We start from the raw sequence: 23423 nt of genomic DNA, 5'->3' as shown, positions 1-23423 counted from the left end.
GGAGTGGCCCCGTGTGTGCCCCGGCAGCAGGAAGGTTCTAGGAGGAGAGCAGACAAATAAAAACTGCACACAAGAGCACACATGAAGAGTTGCACTTTATTTCAGGGCATCCTCCCCCGCAGTGGCAGGAATTGGTCGTTACAAACATCAGGTCACAAACGGGGTTACCGAGCAGTGCCACAGCAGCGCTCGCCACCTGTGCGGGCCCACAGCAGCACCCGGGGGCCCTTCCTGTGGTGCTGGGGCAGGTGGGCGTAGGAGCTATCCCAAACACAGCTACAGCAGTGCTCCACGCTTGGAATTAACTCTGGCACCGTGGGGGACGGGGAGGAGGAGACCCAGACCCCTTTCTGGGTCTCCAAGTGCTCCAGAAGTGCTGACACCTCACATTCCAGGGTGTGAAGCCGGTGCTTCCTCAAGAAACAGCTGCCTGTGAGGGGAGGTACAGCCAAATACCCCGATCTCCCAGACGGTGAGCACAGCGCCGCGCTGCCTGCTGTGCCCTGAACACCCGTTCCCTACACCAGGGCGTGAACCCTGCTGGTGTGCAACACTGTTCGTTTTTTGCTTCAACGTGGGGAACCAGTTCAAGGCTGGCACCACGCAGGGCCTCAGTGCTTCCCAGAGCCCCATCCCTGCAAAAACACCATCACCTGCTTCTGTGCCCTCCAGGCAGGGCAGCTTCACCCCTGGACTATTCCTGCCCTGCTCCGTGTGTACAAGCTACAGTTCAACAGCCAAACCCAGAAAGGGCAGGAAAAACCTGCAGAAAGCACAAATTGAAACAGCAAGTCTCCTACTGAGTGTCTCGAGCAAAGAGAGTGAAAATAAGGGGACTAAAGCTAACACTGACTACAGCAACAACCTTTTCAACCCGCTGCTGCTCCCGGAAAAAGATCCGAGGCACCAGCCGAAAAAACAAGAGAGGCAGAGGGAATCGTTGTGTTTGTGTTGTGAAAGACCACCACGCTGCTGTCCTGTCCCAGTCAGAACCACAGGCTGGTCCATGCCACCGCAGCTGGGGCTGCACCGTGGGGCACAGCCCGCCCTGCCCCCAGGATCGAGGGCTGAGCCCCACCCCAGCACTACCGAGAGCAGCAGAGGGGAACCAGGGCTGCAGCCAGCCAGGGCAGAGCCCTGGTCCTGCTGAGGTAGATATGGCAACGTGCAGGGGGGAGACCTCGGGGTGAGCTCCGTGCTCAGCAGCCTCCTGGGCCCTCCCCGGCGCTCCACGCTGCCGGGCCAGACTCAGTAATGCTTCTTTTCCCTCCTCGTTTGAGAGCCCTGGCCTTTGTCCTAACAGAGGAAAGGGAAAGACAAGTGCCCGACTAAAGCCCCAGCTCGGGGCACCAGCGGGCCCGTGGGGCTGCTGAAGGGGATTGGAGCCACACTGGACTGGTCCCTGTGCTTCAGCCTCCAAAGGGATCCGGCTGCCCTCGACAAGGCAGCGCCTGGAGCTCTCCCAGGTGCCAGAGCAGGGGCTGTGCGAGGCGCAGGTGCCTGCAGGAGCCCGGGGGGGGGAAAGGTGTGAGAGGAGCAGCAGAGCTCCCAGCACTGCCACACTCCCAGCTCCTCCCAAGGAGCAGCTCGGCCTTCCAGCACCTCCTGCTGCGGGAGCGCTCCGTGGCTCGGCTGCGGGGCACAAAGCCCTCCAGGGCACACAGAGCCAGCTCGGTGGGGCCCAGGCTGATCCCCAAAGCCAGCTGGTGGTTCCTCAGCTCGCCCCTGCTCCAGGCACTGCACCAAGGCCAACACGACGAGCACAGGAAAGGATAATCCAACACTTCTGGCAGGGCACGGGACAGCACTCAGCACCAGAGCAGGTTTCCTACGGAAATTCCACCCAGGACCCCTGCCACAGCCCTCCAGGAGCACAGCAGCTCTCCCCACGCCCTCTCCTGCCAGCAAACAGGAACCAGCCCCTCCTCAGGCCGATTCCCAGCACGCACACAAGCCCACCTGCACGCAGGCTTGGATTCCAAACGGAATGAACAGATCCGTGAGCTACTTCCCAAACCATACCGAATGCTGCAGGGATACTGGAAGGACGGGGGAACTCACCCCAAATACCCCCTGCACCATGCACTGTCCAACAAACCCAGAGCAACCCTGCCCTGCTTCACTCCCCCGTCCCTGGTTCAGCCACTCGCTGGGCCAGACAAAGAAAAAACAAAAGAAAACAACCCCAAACCCCACGAGTATCCTGGAAAAGTTCTTTTCCATACCAGGCCTCCATCCCACAGACCTGGGCTTCACCCACGAAGCAAACAAAGAAAAGCCAACAGTATGTACGAAATAAGGCCCAGCTGAGGAGGGACATCGGCGTTCCCAGAGCATGTGTGAGCCTCTGGCTCCTGCCACAAGCTTTCCAAACAGGGAACCCTCTCCGTGAGGGGCTGGGAAGGAGAGGGAGCTACAACTGCCTTCCGGAACACAAAACAGGGGACGGGGCAGTCAAAAACAACATCGGAACCGAACGAGATTTCCCCTCAACAAAAGGGATTTCTACACAATCAAGGGGTGCTGTTCCCACCAGGATGTCCTTGCTGGGAATATCCAATTTTAGGACCAGAAACACATCTCAAAGCGTCAAACCACCCTTTTTTGTACCACATGCCAGCCAGGGCTGGGCAGCAGCAGCCACCTTCGCCGGGGACAGACACCATCGTCCTGCACGCTCCTTCATCCCACGGCACGAGAGAATGAAAACGGCTTCGCAGGAACATTCTCTTCCTCCTTATTTTTTTTTGTTTTGTTTGGGGTTTTTTTTTTTTTTGCTTCATTTTACGATTATTCTATTTTTTCTTATTAAATACACAGCGTTTCCTCTGGAAGGCGAACCCTCCAGAACTTCACATCCTTGTTAAGGCGTCACGAGGCGTCCAGCCGGGACCCACTGGACAGCTTGGTTTCACAGAGCTCCTCCCCTCTCCCTTCAGAGCCGGGGGGGCTGCACGGGCTCTAAGTGGAGTGCAGGGGGATGACGAATTTGCAGCCAAAGGGCGAGTGGTAGTTGATGCCCACCTCCTGAAAGACCTTCTGGGGGATGCCAATGTCACAGAGGTACACGCGGCCCGCACGCTCGCCCAGCGGCAGCGGTAGCCCCAGGGCCAGCGACCACTTGGCGTCGATGCCCAGCTCCATCTCGCTGATGGGGGGGTCTATGCTCAGCACGGGGGCCCGGTTCTGGTTGGCCCAGTCCACCACGGCTTTGTACCACGGCTGGTCTCTCAGAAAGGCATTTTCGTGACAATCCAGGCAGTTGATCACTAGGTCAACGGGGGTGTCTGGGAGGTCTGAAAGAAACACAGACACGGCTCAGAACCAGCTGCAACCCCCGGCTGAGGCTGCACTGCCAGCACATGCGGGGTTTGGCCTCCACTCTCGCTGCACAGCCCGGCCTTGCCTCCTGTCCTGGTCATCCTTCCCCCAAACAGACCAACACTGAACAGCTCTGCAGCACTCTGGGGCCAGAACCTCCCTCAGTGGCCAGCACGGGAGCAGCCCCAGTGCCACTGAGCTCACCAGGCCAGGCAGTCCAGGGGAGCAGCGGGGCTCTCTTTCCATCACAAAGGACCATTTTCTATTCCACAAGGTGAAAATACAGCTGGTTTTCTGGAACACAGCAACTGTGCTGCACTGCTGCCTGCCCCACTGAGCTCTGTGGCTCTCACCTGCTGCATCCCCTCACCCGCTGCATCCCCTCACCCGCTGGATCCCCTCACCCGCTGCATCCCCTCACCCGCTGCATCCCCTCACCCTCTGCATCCCCTCACCCGCTGCATCCCCTCACCCGCTGCATCCCCCTCACCCTCTGCATCCCCTCACCTGCTGCATCCCCCTCACCTGCTGCATCCCCTCACCCGCTGCATCCCCCTCACCCGCTGCATCCCCTCACCCGCTGCATCCCCCTCACCCGCTGCATCCCCTCACCCGCTGCATCCCCTCACCTGCTGCATCCCCCTCACCCTCTGCATCCCTCACCCGCTGCATCCCCCTCACCTGCTGCATCCCCCTCACCTGCTGCATCCCCTCACCCGCTGCATCCCCCTCACCCGCTGCATCCCCTCACCCGCTGCATCCCCTCACCCGCTGCATCCCCCTCACCTGCTGCATCCCCCTCACCCTCTGCATCCCCTCACCCGCTGCATCCCCCTCACCTGCTGCATCCCCCTCACCTGCTGCATCCCCTCACCCTCTGCATCCCCTCACCCTCTGCATCCCCCTCACCCGCTGCATCCCCTCACCCGCTGGACCACAAAGTCCTTGGTGCAAAATCATGGAATGGTTTGGGTTAGAAGGGACCTGAAAGTTCATCTCATTCCACCCCCTGCCATGGGCAGGGATGCCTCCCGCTATCCCAGGTTGCTCCAAGCCCCGTCCAACCTGGCCTGGAACACTTCCAGGGATCCAGGGGCAGGCACAGCTGCTCTGGAAAACCTGTTCCAACCTTTTAGAATGTTTTATAGTAGGCAAGCAGCTCTGGCAGCAGAGCACAGCCCTAACTGCCAGGTTTGTTTCTCCCCAGAAGTTTAAATGAAGCAGGTTAGAAAACGACTGGTGAAATGCCAAGCAGAAGCCAGCACTCTCACAGGAGCTATTTATCCTAGGGAATACCGAGATGGGAATCCTGACAGCTGCTGGAAGTGGCTCAGCAGAGCTGGCTGCTGCTTTGCAACAGCAGCTGGACACTCATTCCCTCCCAGTTCCAACATGCTGAACAAGGCAGCCCCTTATCCTACAAGAACAGTTCCATACGGCAGCTCTTCCGGATTTGTTCCCACCGGAAACATCTGCGGCAGCACAACTGCTCCTCTGTTGTGGCTCTGAGTGCCTGCTGTCCCTGCAGCCTCCGGGCAGCCACCCAGGCGTGCCAGTGCCACTAGATGGTGCCAGGGGAGCGGGCAGGCAGCGGGAAGCCGTGCTGGAGAAGCCAGCCCTCCTCCCCGGAGAACCCAGGCCTCCTCGGCCACTCACCTTTGACGCTGGACACCTGCTGGCCTTGTGTCTTGCTGAAAAGGTTCAGCTCGTTGGTGATGGACTCCAGCATCTTGACGAAGTTGGGGAGGAAGAGGATGACGTGGACATCGTGGTTGGACAGGTGCCGGCCGCAGCTGATGCCCTGGGCCCCCTTCACGTGGGGGCCGCACAGCAGCGCGACCGTGGGCCGCTGGTGCACGTTCTTGGGGTTCAGTCTGAAACACAGGCAAAAGGGACTGTGAGTTAACCCCAAAGTCTCTTACCTTCTTCCTGCGTGAGAAGAAAAAAAAAATTTAAAAAAAAAAAAAAAAAAAAATCAGTAAGATGCAAATTGCCAGGTGTTCTGCAAATCTGCCATCGCTCTCGAGAAGCAACCCACATCCTTTTGTGGTGCTGATGCTGCTCCGCTTGCAGGTTCAGAGAATCACAGACTGGTTTGGGTTGAAAGGACCCTAAAGGTCATCCAGTTCCACCCCTGACATGGGCAGGGACACCTTCCAGAGGACCAGGGTGCTCCAAGCCCCAATGTCCAGCCTGGCCTTGGGCAGTGCCAGGGATCCAGGGGCAGCCACAGCTGCTCTGGGCACCCTGTGCCAGGGCCTCCCCATCCCCATAGGGAAGAATTTCTTCCACATATTTAACCTAAATTTCCCCTTTTTAAGTTCCTGATGATGGGTCCCTCTCTAGTTTCCTCACAGGCCCCTTCAGATACTTGAAGGTTGCTCCAACCTTCTCCTTCCCTTCAAGACTTCCCTGTACCCACAGCTGAGAGCACAAGGTCCCAAGATCTCTGACTGTAAAAGAAAGCTAAAAATCTGGGGTGAGCTTCCTCATCAGAAGAGTCACAACTAAAAATGAAGAAAAATCATTTCTACTCCCTAAGCTTCATCAACCGCACGATAAAGTTCAGTTGGCCTGGAAGCCATCAGGAATTTCAGCTGCCTGTGTGTCACCCCTTAGTGCTCTCCATCAAGTGATCGGGTCCTGGTAAAGTGCTCCTGAATAAGCAGACGGAGACTGCAGGGTTACCACCTTTCATTTCGAGAGCAATTAATATGGAGCAGCTATGAACACCACAAAAATACAGGTGCAGTTCCTGCCCACATGGGCAGCTACGGAAGCGCAGGCAGGGAGCAGAGCTCGGTAAGAGTCAGCACGAATGCTCCTGCAGAAAGCACCGAGTGCACTCCGGGGCTGCTGCAAACAGCCCTCCAAGGAGCAGGATGTGCTCAGGTGAGCTGCAGACGCCTCAAAGCTGAGCTAGCCTTGCAAAAATCCACGCGGCGCTTTGTTTCCGTGGGCTGCCTCCTGCTTTTATTGACGTGGTGAGATTGTAAAGTGCCAAGACAGCAGAGGGAAGGCTCATTCAGGGGCTGAAAGGACGAGCTCATTACGTGTTCTGCAGCGCCTTCACCCCCCTCAGGCAGCACCTGTGCGAAGCTCAGCTCCCTGAAAAGCTCCCAGAGAGGGGCAGGAACATCTCACCTCTGCTTTGTCTGTGAGACAAGGGGCACTCACAGGGTGCAGCAGCCAAAAGGAAGCCCTTTGGCAGCAGTGACCTGAGAGGGCCTTGTGAGCCCCCTCCCTCCCCCCAGAGGCACCTCTGGTACCTGTTGGGCCCCCCGAGGAGGCTCAGGGCCATCTGGCTGGCACACACCCCTGTCATCTCCAGCCTCCGCTCCAGGGTCAGCCCGTGCTTCTCGGCCACCGACAGCAGCTTCTTGTGCAGCTCGTAGGACACGCTGGGGACCACCAGCCCCGAGTCTAGGGGTCAGAAACAGGGGAGGGAGGCACAAATGGGGACGATCAGAGACCCAGAAATAGCGGCAGCAAAAAGGCTTGTTAGCTGTTACCAAGGCTTTGCTTCACCCACGCTCCTTCCGAGGCCATCAAAGGAATCCAAATTATTCTCAGTGAAGCAGAGACAGCTAAACACAACTGCTGGCTTAAAATAACACTTCCACAAAAATTCAGCAGGCAATTTTAGCAACACATGGAGTGAGAAGGCTTTTGTGACTTACAGATGGGATATCAGGCTTTTCGTTACTGGTCTCCAGGCCAGCAGTGCTTTAACCCACCACAAAGTACTCCTGAGCACTGTGAAAGTCAGGAGAGCAGCTGTGAAGTGGATTTCCCACCAAAAAGCTTGGATGTGTTACGCTTCCCGACACTGGTCCCCACGATCCCAGAGACCACAGCAAAACAAGACATCCCACGTCTGCTGGTAGGTGTTCCCATGCCAGAAGGGCTGCTCCAGACACAACAGCTGGATCACGGCACACCGAAGCAGCAGGGAAATGATCAAAGAACAAACTCGGCAGAAAAACACTTCCCAGGTGCTTTGGAGAGCCTGGGCTAGCGAGCTGGGAAATGCTCCAGCATTTGGATCAAGAGAAAAGAAACAAGAGAGGTTTTGTGAAGTGCTGAGAACTGTCCAGCCTGGCCTTGGACACTGCCAGGGATCCAGGGGTAGCCACAGCTTCTCTGGGCACCCTGTGCCAGGGCCTCCCCACCCACCCAGGGAAGGATTCCCTCCTGATATCTAATCCAAACAACACATCCCAGAGTGCCTCCAGCCACAGCAACCAGCCTCTTCATTCTAACTTTTCTCCAAAGACAGCCCTTCACTGTGTTTAGGATTGTCACTACGTGGAATCAGAACATACTCTGTTCTTCTCTTGAAGCATCCTGCAAGGCCTGGGTGTCCTTAGCTACCTCCCAGCTAAGCAGCAGCACAGATTAATTCCCTTCCCTTATGGGATGGCCAGAGCTGGAGCACAGCTGCAGCAGGAGAAGCTCTCAGCTACACAAGGAATCCCAGCTGAGCCCGGCGGCCAGCTCCCACTCTGGGACAGGCAGAGGAGGTGCACAGGAGTCAGGCACCACGGAGCAAAAAGGTCCAGGATTAAAAGCAGTGCCTGCTACAGCAAACATCAGGTCAAAAAGCGTGAACTCGGTCCCTGCACCAGCTCCTCTCCTCTCAGCTTCCCCCGTGCTCAGCAGCCCTGGGTCACCCTCACGCTCCCCCCAGCCCCTCTGCCTCTGAACTGGGGGTGACAGCAGCCCCCGGGGTGCCCCTGGCAGCCTAGCTGGGCTGGGGCTGCCCGTGCTGTGCTGCTGGGGGAGAGCCGTGGGAGGGTGACATGGCCCGGTGGAAAGGCTCCGAGGGGAACAGGCACCGCTCGCACGCCCGCCCCGGGAGGAAACACGGCCGTTACTCGTGGGCTTGGGCTCCTCTGCACACAGCAAACGTGACGAGAACCAGCTCTAACGAGCAAGGGCCGCATGCAAATGAGAAGAGCAGTGTGGATCAGAGCTGTGAGGAATGACGTGCGCTGCTGTACTTCCCCAGGGCGCCCCAGTCACCGATCACCAAGTCAAGCTCTGGCGGAAACGGGGGGGTTTTGCACACCCCGGGGTTTTCACAGTGGGCCCAGAGGTGTTCCTGCAGGGTGACAGCAAAATGCAGCAGAGCAGACACTGCTGCATCCTCCTGCACTTCATTCCTGGCCTCACGGGCGGGGCCTTCGCAGACAGAGAGGGCCCAACGTGTCCCAGCGCTTGACCCCACACGCGAGGCGCCGATGAGGTCACCTCCGCTCCCAGGCTCCCGGGCCAGGCCAGCAGCCATCCTGTTATCAGTCATCCCCGAGTGCTGATAGCAGCCCTGAGCACTGCAGCCCAAGCAGTAATAACGGCGGGGCTGTCCCAGCGGGCACGCCCTGCCCCGGGCCCGCACGCCAGAGTCACGCAAGCCCCGCTCTGCCACGCTCCCATTCATGGCTCTGCCACTGCATCTTGTTTTTCAAGCTTCAGGGAAGATCTGGAATGAGTGACCCGAGGTCAGGATCTCTCCCAACATCATCTGCTAACCCCAAAAAAGGCAGCTCCCGAACTCTACTTTTGCTGCATCTGAACCACCCCCAAATCCCCTGCTTCAATTCTGCACCAACTCCCCAAACTAGATGGACAATCTACACTCTGTATGCACCCAATTTAGCACAGATCTTCTCCATCCCCATCCACATCCTTCCCTCAACCAGCAGCTTTAGGAAAACCGTATTTGCCACGGGCTGGCTGCCACCAGTGGGTTAATGTGAGGGGGTTACTGGGAGGCAGTGATGAACTGGCATTTAGCACGCCAGTCTGTCCTAATTGCTCCCTCTCAGGGGCAGGCTGAAACACCAAGAGAACTTCCCTTCTTCGCCCTCACGCAAGGTCCAACCAGTCAGACTGGCTCATCAAAAGCAGGCCCAGGGAGTTAAATAAACTCTGGCAGAGAGCAATCAAGGAGGCGACGTGTAAACCCACAAACAATAACACCACTGCCACAAAACGGAAGCCCTGCCAACTTTAATTATGTTTGGGTTGGACAGGGCATCTTTATTGTTTGCTAATGAAGGCAATAAAATAAATTAGCCCAGGCCTTTTAATATTAAATAAATGTATTTTACAGCTGTCTGGGAAAAGAAAAAAAACACCAACCCACAAGGCAGATATAGACTAAACAGTTTTGTGACACAAAGAGTGACACTGGGTGGATAAAAACGGCCTGTGCCAGCAGAAGGGCTGAGCTAACTCTCCAAAAGCTAAATAATTATGAGGTTTTCTACCAACAAGCCCTGTAATGCTGCTGGGATGCCCAAATGCTTCCCAAGCTTGCAGTGGCAGGGAAAAAGGAGAGGGTTGATGCTAGAGGAGCTCAGTGCTAAGGGGTTGAGTCCCATCTCTTCCCTTGGCTATTGCTGCATCTCTCCAGCTCCAGTTCTCTGCTAAAATAAACCCAGGCAAGGCACAGGAAGGGGTCAGATAGAATTAGACTCAGGATCTCCTGCAAGCTGTCCTAGCATCGTTAACTCTCTCCTTTGGCAAGGAATAACCCCAGGTCCCAGAGCCTTACGGTGTGGCAGTCCCACACGCTCCGTAACTCTCATCCACACCAGGCACACGGGACATTCCCTGCTGCCTTCTGCCGGTTGCAAAGCTGGAACCACCTGCCTGCAGACTCAGCAGAACACATTTGCTGCCCCTCAAACACCAGTGATTTTCTCCACAACCTTAAGGGCTGCTTTTGTTAATCATCATTATTTTTAATTACGGCAAATCCTGCGGGAGTTCTGGCTGACCTTCCAGTGGGAGCCTCCCCCAGCATTAGTGCACAATTCCCTCCAGCTGAGCAAAGAACTGCCAGAGGGACAAAGGGACTCTGCCCCATGACCACTTTGTTTGCTCCTGTGGATGGCTAAAGAGAACTTCATTTGCACTCTCCTCAAGCCAGCCCAGAACACTTCACACATTCCATATACACAGGGCACTCATCCAGCCACCTAAGAGCTAAAAGCTGCAGAGAGGAGAAAAGTCAGTCAAGGACAGGGCACTCCAAAGGAACAGCCACACTCTTGGCATCACCTCACAGAACACACCCAGCCTTGGTTCTGAGCTCTGATCCTGGCACAAAGCTCTGCCTGCTCCTGTTTTCTTCCACCATCTCCTTATTGTGAAGAAGAAGGGCTGTTTGAAGGACAGACCCTGCTGCAAACTCCTCTGAGCCCCAACACTCCTGCAGAACGTTGGCTTTGCTAAAGGACCCGGCCTCAAAACACAGAGATGTTCAAACACAGGAGCTGTAGTGCCAACAGAACGAACAGAGACAGACCTGAGCCAACACAATTTAAATTCTCCAGCTGCACAGCTCTGGAAGTAGAAAAAGGCAGCTCACACCTCGTGCAAAAATCAGCCTTTCCAGAGAGGCAGTTTTTACTAAACAATTACATTTCTCAGTAAATAAAGAGACCAACAGCAGTCAGCCCAAAACAGTGAAGACTAATGGTGTGTTTAGGAGGGATTCACATGTGGAGTCCCAGGGGTGGACTCAGCTCAGCCACAGCCAAAGACCCGGTGAGCTCCATTAGCTCCAGGTTTTCACTTCTGGCTGAAACAGATTCCCACCTTCTTCATTCCCTGCTTACTTCCAAACCACAGGGTTGTGCCTTCCTGACAGCCTGGCTCCACAAAACCGGCTCTCAGCAAAGCATCCCAGTGGACAGAAGTGTTCATCCTACACATTCCAACTCACTCCAGTCAGCAATAAAATCCCAGGCTGGAAGTCCTGCAGATGAGTCTTTTGGGGAACTCAGAAGACTGACTCAAAACTGACATCAGCAGCTCAGTTTTACCTCTGCACCATCCTGGTTATTCCCTGCCTCCATGGCATCAAAAAGCAGGCATTGATCCAGAGACAGGGATCCCACAGTGACAAGAGCTGGATATTACCTCCCTGCCGATCTCCAGCACCAGTTTTGTGCTGTTGCAGCAGAGAATCTCTGTCTCAGTCAGGGCTCTATTAACACAATCACCTCTCAGACTGGCCCAGGGTAAAAAAAAAATAGCAGAAAGAAGTGCTTTGTCAGAACTAGGAAGTGCTTTTTGCAAGGAGAGCTTTCCTTGGGAGAACAAACTCTGGAGGGAGAATCCTGCCACAGACACATCCAAAATCAAGGCTTTTGGAGCTCTTGGCACTCATTTAATCATAGCAGCTGCTCTTTGAGCTGCTAAGAGGCAGGCTGCCTAGAGCTCAGCACCCTCCTTCCAGCTGCTAAACAAAGGGATTGGGGTGGGTTTCTTTCCACGAGAAGTCCATCATTACTCCAGGCACAATGTCCCTCTGGCTGCCAGGGACAGCGGGCAAGCTACAGCTGTTTACCAGAGCCTCTGCTGGACGGCCAGCAGCACTCCCTAGGCAAGAGGAGACTTCCTCAGTGGCCACAAAGGCAGGCACCCTCTGTGGGAAACATCCCTGGACACCTCTCTCCTCACTGCCGGGCCTGTGGACGTGCCCGGCTCGGCGCAGGCGGCCGACGGGCACTGCCCCCGGTGTGACACGCCAGCCTTTCTTCCAAACAAACCTACAATGCCCAGGGGACACCAATCAGCCAACAGCAGCTAATGAGGCCAGCGAGACCCTGCAAGGCCCGAGGGGAGTCGCTGACCACCCTCCCTGGGCAGCCCTGCCAAGGGCAAAACAAGACACTTTTCCTTTCGCCGGGCTCCCCTCAGCACAACCAGGATCCCAGAGGGAAGGACGATGGAATGCAGCAAACAGGATTGTGTTTTCATGCCTGGATTTACTCACTGCTGCTCATTGCATGGCAGTTTTCCTCCCAGGAATTCTACTGCTAGAATCCCCTACCAGCCATCCTGCTCAGACTGGCTGCCAACAGTGGCTTAGCTTTTGTTTCAGACCAGACATCCACAGAGGCCCCATCTCCTCTCAAACAAGCCAGCTGGAAGATGGATTGACAAGGAAGAAATTTGAAAAAAACCACAAAATAGATAGGAAATCACACAGAAAATGAAGAGGTGCTTATTCCCACAGCACACGGGCAATCAGCGCAGCTTCTTCCACAGAGATGCTGAAAGCTTGGGGAGATTTAGAAAGCAAGAGGTTAAATTAAGCAGAAAAAAGCACCATTAATACTGAACTCTCACTGCTGCCTCAGGAAGTCTTAAAATTGTGAAAGACAAAGCAGTGGAGGAAAGTCTCACTGCACGTTTCTCTCACTTTTCCTTGAGGATCCTTGGAAACACAACACTGAGCTGCTACAACCCACTGTGTTTTCCTCTCACTCGAGAGCAGAACAGAACAATAGGAATGACAGAAATGGAGAACTAGGACATTGTCATATCCCAGAGCCACTAAAAAAAAAAGGACTTTTCAAAACTGAAAAGCAGCAGATCATTACAAATCCATCAGCTTCTTCCCCTGAAGCGTTTCACACCCCAGATGGAGTTTCCAGGCAGAGGATGAATGACAGCCCAAGGAGCTGCTCACACTTCTGCTCAGGCCACCAGGATATCAGTTGGTTTGAGTCCCTGCAAGAAGAGCTGAAATCTGAGTTTATTCTGATGTGGAAAAGAAACGTTCCTGGAATGCCAGATTTCCTTCACTCCTACATTTTGCAAGTGCTTAAAAATCAAAGGCAAGATATCCCAAGGAGGCTACAGTTACCTGGAATTTGGAGCTAAATGTGCCATCAGTTCTTTTTACATGAACTGTACTTAAACCCACGCAGAAAGGGAGAACTACGACCCAAAGAGTGCCAGAAGCACAGAAAATCTCCCGAAACCATGAAAGCACAAATCCTGAGACCATCCCTCCATCCCTCTGCAGAGCCAGCAATCAAGTCCACGTGGGTTCACCAGGCTACTGAAATCCAAGCAAGGATTCAAACACCTCTTATTCAGTTCCCAACCATCAGCTTTGTTCCCTACTGGAGCAACCCTTACCTTGCTGGCCTCTCTGAGTATTTGTTATCTCAGAAACACTGCAAATAAAGGCTCTGTGTAGACTCACAAATCCAACCTTACGTGAACACTGCCCTTGCTTGGACCACATTAAGCTGACAGACACCCCTTGGAGCAAAAATCCACCGTGTGTGCCCCCCCCAAAAAGCAGCAGTTTGGGTCCTTATGAGGAAGGGAGGTGGCATACCCGTGCAGAATTCCTTGTGAGGGTTCTGGGGTACCACAATCCTTCTGTAGACGATGGGCTCTGACTCCAGGATGTTCTCGTCGTGCCGGTAGCGAGCGGGTTTCTCATTAGGGGTCCCTCGGGAGCGGGTGCCGCTCCTCCTCTCGTAAGTCTCGATCTCTTCAAACACAGCTGCCTTGTCAAAAAGGGCCAGGTTGCCCTCGAAATCAAAATCAGTGTCTGGGATTTCGTCGATGTCGTCCCCAAAGCACTCGTCGTCCTTGCTCTTCATCTGCCCGTTCTTCAGCCCACTCTTCTTTGGGGTCACCTGGTTCGGGTGGCGGCTGCTGGACGACCCTAAGCCAAAAGAAAAGCAAGTTGAGAGCGTGTCCTAAACGGAAAAAGCAAATTTTGGGGGAGAGGGGAGCTCCTCCTTACAGTGCCCTTGCTCAAGGGAGCTCATGGAGCTCATCCCTGGCTTTACTCATGCTCAGCTGAGCCAGCAGAGAACAGAACAAGAGCAGCAGCAAAGAGACTTCTGGGGACTTCCCACCAGCAAGGTTACAAAAACAAGCTTGTCCACGGCAGCAAAGGAGCTGCTTCTCCACGTTTTATTTAACCCCAGCCAGTGTCACATCAGCACCAAGGTTATCAGCTGTGACCCAGGAGCTCTCCTATCCCGAGCTCGTGTTCAGACAGGAGCGTGACACAAGCCGCTCTCTGGAATTTCCCTAGATTTCAGAAACTACTGTAGGTGTTTTCTTCCATATTAATGGTCTTTATGGGAGAACTTCAAACCCTGAATGTAAAGGATCTCTTTTTCCTCACCCTTGATATGATTTCTCATTCCTGTTTCATTCTCCTCCTTATCCATCACCTTGTATGTTGGAAGACACTTCTTTCCAATCACAAGTCACTGGGAAAGCCCAAATTCTCTGGAGTGAGACTGATGAACATCTCCTGCTTAGGGCTGGAGATTAAGAACTGATCCAAATATACAATTACGAGGTCAACTTATCCTTTAGTTGCTTATTTCTTCCATTATTCTTCAGGTCCAGACAGTATTAATTTGTCATTCCCAGTGTTACATTTGCAATTACTAGAAAATATTTCATGCCAATTCCTGCAGTTACAGGAATCACCTACAGCGTCCAACAGATGGAGTAAGTTCTCAAGCCAGAACTGCTTGCTCTACTGAACTATTTCCTGTTGTTGAAGATAATCCCCTTTGTGAGGGACTCACACAAACGAGTTTGAGAGAATCCGTTTGATAACACAGGAACAAGGAATTTCAAGCCATCCAAGGAGACTCAGCAAACATCCCAAAAGATTTGCAATAGCACAGACTCCACAAGCACCCCTCAAGTCAGCTGTCCCCTCTCTAAGTGCAGACAGGTCCAGTTTCAGCACGTCCACCTTCAGCCATGCTGAAAGGCGACTTGCTGAGGATGTGAACTTGGTTTATTCCCAGTCAGGGATGCATTGTCTCAGCAAGGATTCATTTCAGACACTGTCGGAGTTGGTTTTTCTGGAGAACCGGTTGATGACTAACCCAAAAGCTTTCCCAGTCCCCACAGCAAGATCCTAAATCTTCCAGGCTTTGCATTAATTTCCCATTAAGAAAAAAACCCAAACACCCTTCTCAAGTGAGAAGGGTCTATGATAATGCACCATTTGTCTCGGAAGGACAGACAGCAGAATTCCAGAATTGTGGTGACAAAACAGGGTTTAGGAGAGAGAAAAGGGTAAGGCTTCCCAGGAAGGATAATTTCAGTAGGCACACTCATTTCTGTGCATAGTTTTGAAAGCTTTTTGGTAACAACTTCCTCTCTGTCCCAGATAAAGGGTTCCCAAACCAAAGGTGACACTTAAACCACTCCAAAGTGGGACGGGACTCGGTTTGGAACTAAACTGCCACTGCTGAGGGAATCACAGCCACAGCTGCTGCTATGAAGGAGGAAGATGAGGAATGGAAACACAACAGGTCGAGTTCTCCCAACACCCAGGAACTGCAGGTCAAGCAGAAACCGGGGACTCTCAGGGTTCAGATGAACAAGCCAGAGCCTGCACTGCCACAAAGGCAAACCAGGCCTGCTCCTTGTGTCAGTGTCAAGTGTTTGGCCAGCTCAAGCTGCTCCTGTCACACTCCCTGCCAGATCCCTCTGCAAACAACTCCACACTCCCCTCAGCTGCCCTGAGACTCAGAATGTGGGGCCAGACACTGCCGTGCAGCAGGACAGGAGCAGCTGATGTGAGCAGTGTGTAAATGCTGATGGAACAAAGAGCTGCACCAGAAAAGCTGGAGAACAATGGCTGGAAAGCTCCCTGCAGCCACAAACAAAGGGAGCCAGGAGCCTACCTCATCAAAATGAGCCCCACTGGCACTGTGGTGGGCAGCTCCCTAATCCCTCCTGAGGGGTGCCAGCTCTGGAATACTGCTGACCCCACAGCTCTGCCCTGCCTGCCCCACAGCCCCCCAACGGAGGCAGCACAGAACATGGCACAGGCCTCCCGAGAGCTGGGAGCAAAGTTAGGAGTTGTTCCTCTTCAAGCACTGCCTTCGAGACAGGAAAAATGACAGCTGGTTCTGCTCAGGGGAAAGAGGAGAGCCAAAAAAAAGGGCAAGGGGAGGAAAGCAAAGTCAGATCTCCTATTCCAGCTGCTTTTGGATCACAACTTCCAGCGCCTCTGCCCTGCATGGAGCTTGTTGAGGGGAGCAGCTCCTCAGGCGCACAGAAAAGCACCTCCCTCACAAGATAAACAATCCTTCCCGGGCTTTTTTTGTTTCTGAGGAATAAAAACCCTTTCACGTACAGCACGCAAGCAAACACAGTCTCCAGCGAGCTGGCTGCCTTCCTGAGAGATCCCTGTGGGAGTGTTTGCGGCCAGCCCTGGCACGACGAGCCCGCTGCCAGCACAGCACTGGAGCCATTGTTGGGAAACCTGCGCTGGTGTTTGTTGTTTATTGATTCCTGGCACACCAGTGCTCCAAAGGGGAATTCTGGCCCTGACTTGGCACGCTAGAGGCCAACAAGAGGTCGACTTCCAGCTGTAGGACTGAAGTTCTGGATGACATCTCAGCCCACTCTTCCCTGGACTCCTGCACCCACCACCTGCACAAAGCCAGGCCCAACTCCATCCCCCTCCCAAAACTCACACAGCACTTACCCTACGCTCCAAATACACACATTTTACACCATTTCTGCACCTCCTTCATCCCAAAAGAAACCCAAGCTAATAATCCACACCAAGGACCTCGCTCAACCTGCCTCAAAGGCTGTAAAAGTGACCTGCTGTGCTCATGTGAATCCAACACGAGCTGTTTGTGGATTGAAGCACTCTCTGCTCACCCCAGATCTGCCAAACACCCTGAAAGGGGTGAAAATAACCCAGCTGTCGGTGGGTGAGAAAGAATTCCAGAGGTCTAGGAATTTCTCCCCAAAACCACAGCCTTAGACCTGTTTAACTGGCCTGGCCCACCTCGGGTTGTTTCTTTTCTGACTGCAAGGAGGGAAAAAACAAAGTCATGGAATTACGAGGGATGCATACTGAGGCTTCAACAGTGAAGTCATGGAAATGTGCTGGACACACACTGACATTTCAGGAGTTGGATTATGAAGATCTGCAAAGGAAGATAGCTCTGAGGAAAAAAAAGTGAACAAAGGCAGGTTTGGCCCAGTTTTGAAGATTTTTATCAAGAGAAATAAAAGTAATGGCTGTTTCACTTTGGGATGCTCTGACTGTATCCTACATCACCCTCATTAATCTGTATTTTCAACAACACAGCCAGAACCCATTTGTAATTCTGTATGGGGTGCTGCTGTAATAGGTTATGGTACTCAAGCCTTAAATAGAAAAGCTTGATAATATTGCAGTTTGCTTGCAGCTCCTTTCAGAGGAAAAGGCTGGAAGCTGGGCAATCTTCGAATAGGAAAGACAGCAAACTGAAGAAATCTTTGGCATTAGACATTGTCTATGCAGACAGAAAAATGTGTCAGAATAACACACAGGTGGCACAGGGGAAGTTTCCAGCCCTGCTGGCAAAGCTCTTGCTGAAGAAGGGAAGATGCTGGAGCAGGAAAGCTCTGGGATGTCCCCATACTCACAGGAATTGTGCCTCCGACGGAAGCCTTTGGACTGGGTCAGCGTTTCCATGTGTCGATCCATGTAGCTCTTGGAGCACTGCTGCTGTGGGGAGATGACAATGTCCTGGCTCTTCACATCTGTCCTCCTCGGGATGTTCTGTGGGGCACTGCTGGACATTGGCTTCTTTAGGACTTTCCCAGTGCCATTCTGGCTGGGCCCCACCTGGCACCCGACCCCGGGGATTCCCATTTCCATCTGCTGCAAGTCCCCACATTGTCTGCTGTCCCCCGGCCCCGGGATCTCCAGAATCTTCAGCTCAGTAATGTCACCTGCCCTAAAAGCAGCACAAGAAAACCCCACAGTCAGGAATTTAGCACACACCCTGGCAAAAAAAAAAAAAAATCGCGAGGAAAAACATCCAGCGTTGTCCAGTGGGACTGTTCCGATGCCATTATCAATAGGAACAAGGGAATAGAAGGATTTTAATACTCAAACACACAGGGCGTTTCCACAGGCAGCAAAATGTTAAACTGAAATGGCAAATCTTCAAAATAACCAGTATTCCTACACTGCACCTGGATTTTGTTTGAAAGGTTCTGTCTCCAGCTGAAACAGGAATCAGTCGAGCAAAAAATGGAAGCAACTGGCCCAGACCTTTGCAGAAATCTGCATTAATTTAACAGTTTCTAGCTAATTAATTGCTCTCAGCCTTGAGGCTGCTGTTACTTTTAATCCGTTTCTGCAGACAGCTACCCTCAGACAAGTGCAGTTCATGCTCAGACAAGGACGGTACTTCCCACTTCCACAGAAAAAAAGGATAAAGAAACCTAATCTAGCACTGGGCACAAGCCAAAAGGAAACAAAGGAGTGATTATAAAGACCTCCATTTGCACTGACTGCAAGAAATACATCAGGAATTAGGCTCTTCTAGTTCTGACTCAGCGTTTGTTCAAGTGGGATATGAAAGCAGAGAGACTTCCACACATCCCCTGGAAGGACGTGGCTGTTGTCCTCCCTCACTGTCTCTCTTGAAAATCCAAGGGAAAACAAATAAATTAAGAGTATTGACTTTGTGGAGTCAATCTTATTGAAAAATGAGTGACTCAGAGCCTTCACGACAACATTCCAGGGAACAGGAAAATGTCCAGTGATGAGTGACTCTTATTTCTATTTTTTAAGCACAGAGTTGCCGGTGGGAAAGAACTGCTGAGAGGGCAAAGCTTTAAAAAAGTATTTCAGCCCCCTAAAACCCCAACAACAGACTGTACACACACAATAATAGATAAATATATATTTGTGTATATATACACGCAGTCTGACCCCCAAATAACCCCCGAGCCTGAGCTACCCGCCTCCAACTCCAGGATCCGAGCCAGGAATTAATCTCCTGCACACAAACTAACACAAACACCAGAGGCACTCAGCAGCAGCAAGGAAATTTAGGGCAAAGAGGTCACGTCTGAGGGAATAAAAACCCCCATCCAAAGCACCCCCAGCCCTTGCATGGGACAAGGCAGGGGGAGAAAAGGCAGGCACTAACCTGAAGGTGACTTCTGGCACGAGGCATTTGACCCCGTTGTGGAAGGGCCGCGTCAGGGAGATGGTCTGGCTGACCTGATCCACAGCAGACACTCGGCCTTGGTAGACTCCCAAGCTCTCTCCACAGTTAATTGACACGATGCTGCCCAGCCAGTCCGTAGCCATATTTCTGGCACGGAGCTGCTGTGAAGAGACACAGGCCTGGCTGTAACAAGATGCACAAAGTGACAACCTGAATCAGCATCAGCGCACCCCCGGCCCACAGCCCTGGCTCCCTCCCAGGCTGCGGCTTTGTCAGCTCCTCTCCGCTTTGTGGGGAGGAAATAACATCCCTACGGACACCACCGATCCCAGCGGGAGTGGAAATCCCTGGATGGGCCTTTGCCTTTCCCATTGAGCAGCAGATCTTTGTCTGACTGAGTTCAAGGCTGATGCTTCCAAGAGAAATATTTAGCACTGCGTCCTGCCTGCGGATGTTCTCCCTGGGATTTCAAACTGGGAATTTAGTTTGGGCATATGGACGCCGGGGCAGAACAGCTCCAGTGAATATTCAGCAGTGAGAGGAACGATCTCTGCACGTGCAAATGAAAACCAAAACCTTTCAGGGAACAGAGACACAGGGCGGGAGGGGAACCCCAGCCAACACCTCTAAAGGAACAGAGAAACACAGAAGGGGGGAAAATCCCAAACACTGGAGTCCAGGACAAAAGCGTCCACGCTCTGCAGAGGCAGGGTTAGCATCACTGCCACAATTAGATCAATTAATTAAGAGATAGTTGCTCTCCTTCCCAGCACTCGAGTTCTGTCAGAATCAGGGAGGAAAGACTCCAATTTGTTTAGACACATGTTTCCAACGCTCCTGGAAGCAGTTAAACAGCTCCTTTGATCTGAGATTTCCTAGTGACAGGCTCACGAGCATCACAGAGAGCGAGAGCTGTGACAAGCTCCTAAATGTACAGATTTGCCTTTCATGCTGCAATCAAAGAGGGGGAATGTTTGATATTTACTGTGAGCAGCACAAAGAAACACAGGAGACAGCCCAGGGAGAACAACATCCACATATAAATCACGTTTCTGGGAGAGGCAGTTGGATTCTCTGCAAGCCAAGCCTCTTGGAAATAGATGCAAGGAAAAAAAACAAACCTGGATGAGGGGAAAAAAAAAAATCTCACTTCCCCCAACTTTCACAGGAATGAAAACAGGGGATGCTTCAAAGGGAAGAAAACACGAAATTCGGTCACTAAGCCATAAATCCATCAAGAGCAGCCTCCTCTCCTTCCTGTGGATGTGTGTTTGTATTAACCCATGATGACAATGTCTGCATTCCAAGGAGATGGCTGATAAAAAGCACTCTCAAAACACAGATAACACATCCCTGGGTATCCACAGGAAAACTGAAACTTCATTCCCTTTCCTGTTTTCTTTTTAATCTCCCTTAGGAAACGCGTGAAAGAGCTCAGCACACATCCCCACCTTCCACAGATTCTTTCTAAAAATAAGAGCTGCCTTTGAGAAAAAAAAAAAAAACAAAACCCCAATAAATCTATGTTTGAGTGCAAATATCAATGAAACTATCCCAGGGTTGGATCAGAGGGGGGCTGTGTCCAGCCTGATCCTGCAGGAAAACACAGGGCATCCCACAGGTAAACACGTGGAGCTCCCACAGGTAAATGCAAGCCCCCACATAGGTACACACCCCAAAGGGTAAACACATGGGCCCCCCAAGGTAAAAAGGGGATCCCCAATAGGTAAACACAGAGCTCCCACCATAGGCAAACACAGACCCTCCCCATGGATAAACACAGACCCCCTCCCCATGGATAAACACAGCCCCCCCCCCCCATGGATAAACACAGACCCCCCCCCCCCATGGATAACACAGACCCGCCCCCCCCCCCATGGATAAACACAGACCCCCCCCCCCCATGGATAAACACAGACCCTCCCCCCCATGGATAAACACAGACCCCCTCCCCATGGATAAACACAGACCACCCCCCCCATGGGATAAACACAGACACCCCCCCCCCCCATGGATAAACACAGACACCCCCCCCCCCTCATGGATAAACACAGACCCTCCCCATGGATAAACACAGACCCCCCCATGGATAACACAGACCCCCCCCCCCCATGGATAAACACAGACCCCCCCCCACATGGATACACAGACCCTCCCCCCCATGGATAAACAAGACCCCCTCCCCATGGATAAACACAGACCCTCCCCCCCATGGATAAACACAGACCCCCTCCCCATGGATAAACACAGACCCCCCTCCCCCATGGATAAACACAGACCCTCCCCCCCATGGATAAACACAGACCCCCCCCCCCATGGATAAACACAGACCCCCCCCCCCATGGATAAACACAGACCCTCCCCCCCATGGATAAACACAGACCCCCCCCCCCATGGATAAACACAGACCCCCCCCATGGATAAACACAGACCCTCCCCCCCATGGATAAACACAGACCCTCCCCCCCATGATAAACACAGACCCCCCCCCCCCATGGATAAACACAGACCCTCCCCCCTCCCCCCCATGGATAAACACAGACCCCCCCCCCCCATGGATAAACACAGACCCTCCCCCCCATGGATAAACACAGACCCCCCCCCATGGATAACACAGACCCCCCCCATGGATAACACAGACCCCCCCATGGATAAACACAGACCCTCCCCCCCATGGAATAAACACAGACCCCCCTCCCCCATGGATAAACACAGACCCCCCTCCCCCATGGATAAACACAGACCCTCCCCCCCATGGATAAACACAGACACCCCCCCCCCATGGATAAACACAGACCTCCCCCCCATGGATAAACACAGACCCTCCCCCCCCATGGATAAACACAGACCCCCCCCCCATGGATAAACACAGACCCCCCCCCCATGGATAAACACAGACCTCCCCCATGGATAAACACAGACCCCCCTCCCCATGGGATAACACAGACCCCTCCCCCCCCCCATGGATAAACACAGACCCTCCCATGGATAAACACAGACCCTCCCCCACATGGATAAACACAGACCCTCCCCATGGATAAACACAGACCCTCCCCATGGATAAACACAGACACCCCCCCCCCATGGATAAACACAGACCCTCCCCCCCATGGATAAACACAGACACACCCCCCCCCCCATGGATAAACACAGACCCGCCCCCATGGATAAACACAGACACCCCCCCCCCCCATGGATAAACACAGGGCATCTCCACAGGTACACATAGGTCCCCCAACAGGTAAACACAGGGAGCCCCACAGGTAAACACAGGCCCCCCGTAAATAAGTACGGCCCCCATAGGTAAACACAGAGCCCCCTCAGGTAAGCGTGGGGACCCCAAGTTAAACACAGGCGCCCCACAGGCCTCCCACCCTCCGCGGCTCCCCCGGCCCCACCTCCCCACCACGGCCCGTTCAGGCCGAGCAGGGCCTGGCGCCGCGGCCGCGCTTCACGGGAGCCCAGGAGAGGCTCAGCCCCCTGCGATGGCGCCATGCCGGCCCAGCCCGCTCCCTCCGAACTCCCGGGGCGCCGGGCCGGGACCCCCCGTTTCCCCCGTGGCCCTCACCCGCCGCCGCCGCCGCCGCTCCCGCCTCAGCGCGGCCCCTCCGCCTCAGCGACGCTCGGCCTGGCGCCACTTCCGGCCCCGCCCCCCGCGTGCGGCGCTCCGGCCGCCGGCGGGGCCATAGAGACGGCGTGGGAGCCGCGCTGCGCGCATGCGCAGTGCCCGCCGCGGGAGGGAGCCCGGGCCCTCCGGCAGCCGGGTGCCAGCCGGGTCCCAGCCGAGTCCCAGCGGTGTCACATCCCTGTCCCAGCCGAGTCCCAGGCCGAGTCCCAGCGGTGTCACATCCCTGTCCCAGCCGAGTCCCAGCCGTGTCACATCCCTGTCCCAGCCGAGTCCCAGCCGGGTCCCAGCCGGGTCCCAGCCGTGTCACATCCCTGTCCCAGCCGAGTCCCAGCCGGGTCCCAGCCGAGTCCCAGCCGAGTCCCAGCGGTGTCACATCCCTGTCCCAGCCGAGTCCCAGCCGTGTCACATCCCTGTCCCAGCCGAGTCCCAGCCGGGTCCCAGCCGAGTCCCAGCCGAGTCCCAGCCGTGTCACATCCCTGTCCCAGCCGAGTCCCAGCGGTGTCACATCCCTGTCCCAGCCGGGTCCCAGCCGGGTCCCAGCCGAGTCCCAGCCGTGTCACATCCCTGTCCCAGCCGAGTCCCAGCCGGGTCCCAGCCGAGTCCCAGCCGTGTCACATCCCTGTCCCAGCCGAGTCCCAGCCGGGTCCCAGCCGAGTCCCAGCGTGTCACATCCCTGTCCCAGCCGAGTCCCCAGCCGG

At 54.1% G+C, this 23423-nt stretch overlaps 1 protein-coding gene across 4 annotated transcripts; it reads right to left on the bottom strand.

Moving 5' to 3' along the window:
- Window positions 1-78: 78 nt before the first annotated feature.
- EDC3 (enhancer of mRNA decapping 3) lies at window positions 79-22741 on the bottom strand. Of its 4 annotated transcripts, none has more exons than XM_039557478.1 (7): window positions 22666-22741; window positions 19077-19280; window positions 17557-17870; window positions 13472-13807; window positions 6591-6744; window positions 4978-5195; window positions 2799-3296 (listed from the first exon to the last, which is right to left on the bottom strand). In XM_039557478.1, the coding sequence occupies exons 2-7, from the start codon at window positions 19238-19240 to the stop codon at window positions 2962-2964; spliced, it is 1521 nt and encodes a 506-aa protein (XP_039413412.1). In that variant the 5' UTR covers window positions 19241-19280; window positions 22666-22741; the 3' UTR covers window positions 2799-2961. The 4 variants fall into 4 exon arrangements, with proteins under 4 accessions (XP_010410590.1, XP_039413412.1, XP_039413413.1 ...); XM_039557479.1 differs by having other exon boundaries at window positions 19077-19258; window positions 22666-22728; XM_039557480.1 differs by having other exon boundaries at window positions 19077-19255; window positions 22666-22712.
- Between the last annotated feature and the right edge of the window lie 682 nt (window positions 22742-23423).

Source organism: Corvus cornix, chromosome 10 (genome assembly GCF_000738735.6).
Source record: "Corvus cornix cornix isolate S_Up_H32 chromosome 10, ASM73873v5, whole genome shotgun sequence".
Classification (NCBI taxonomy): Eukaryota; Metazoa; Chordata; class Aves; order Passeriformes; family Corvidae; genus Corvus; species Corvus cornix.
The sequence above is the reverse complement of the archived record's forward strand: the minus strand, read 5'-3'. Positions and strand labels throughout refer to the sequence as shown.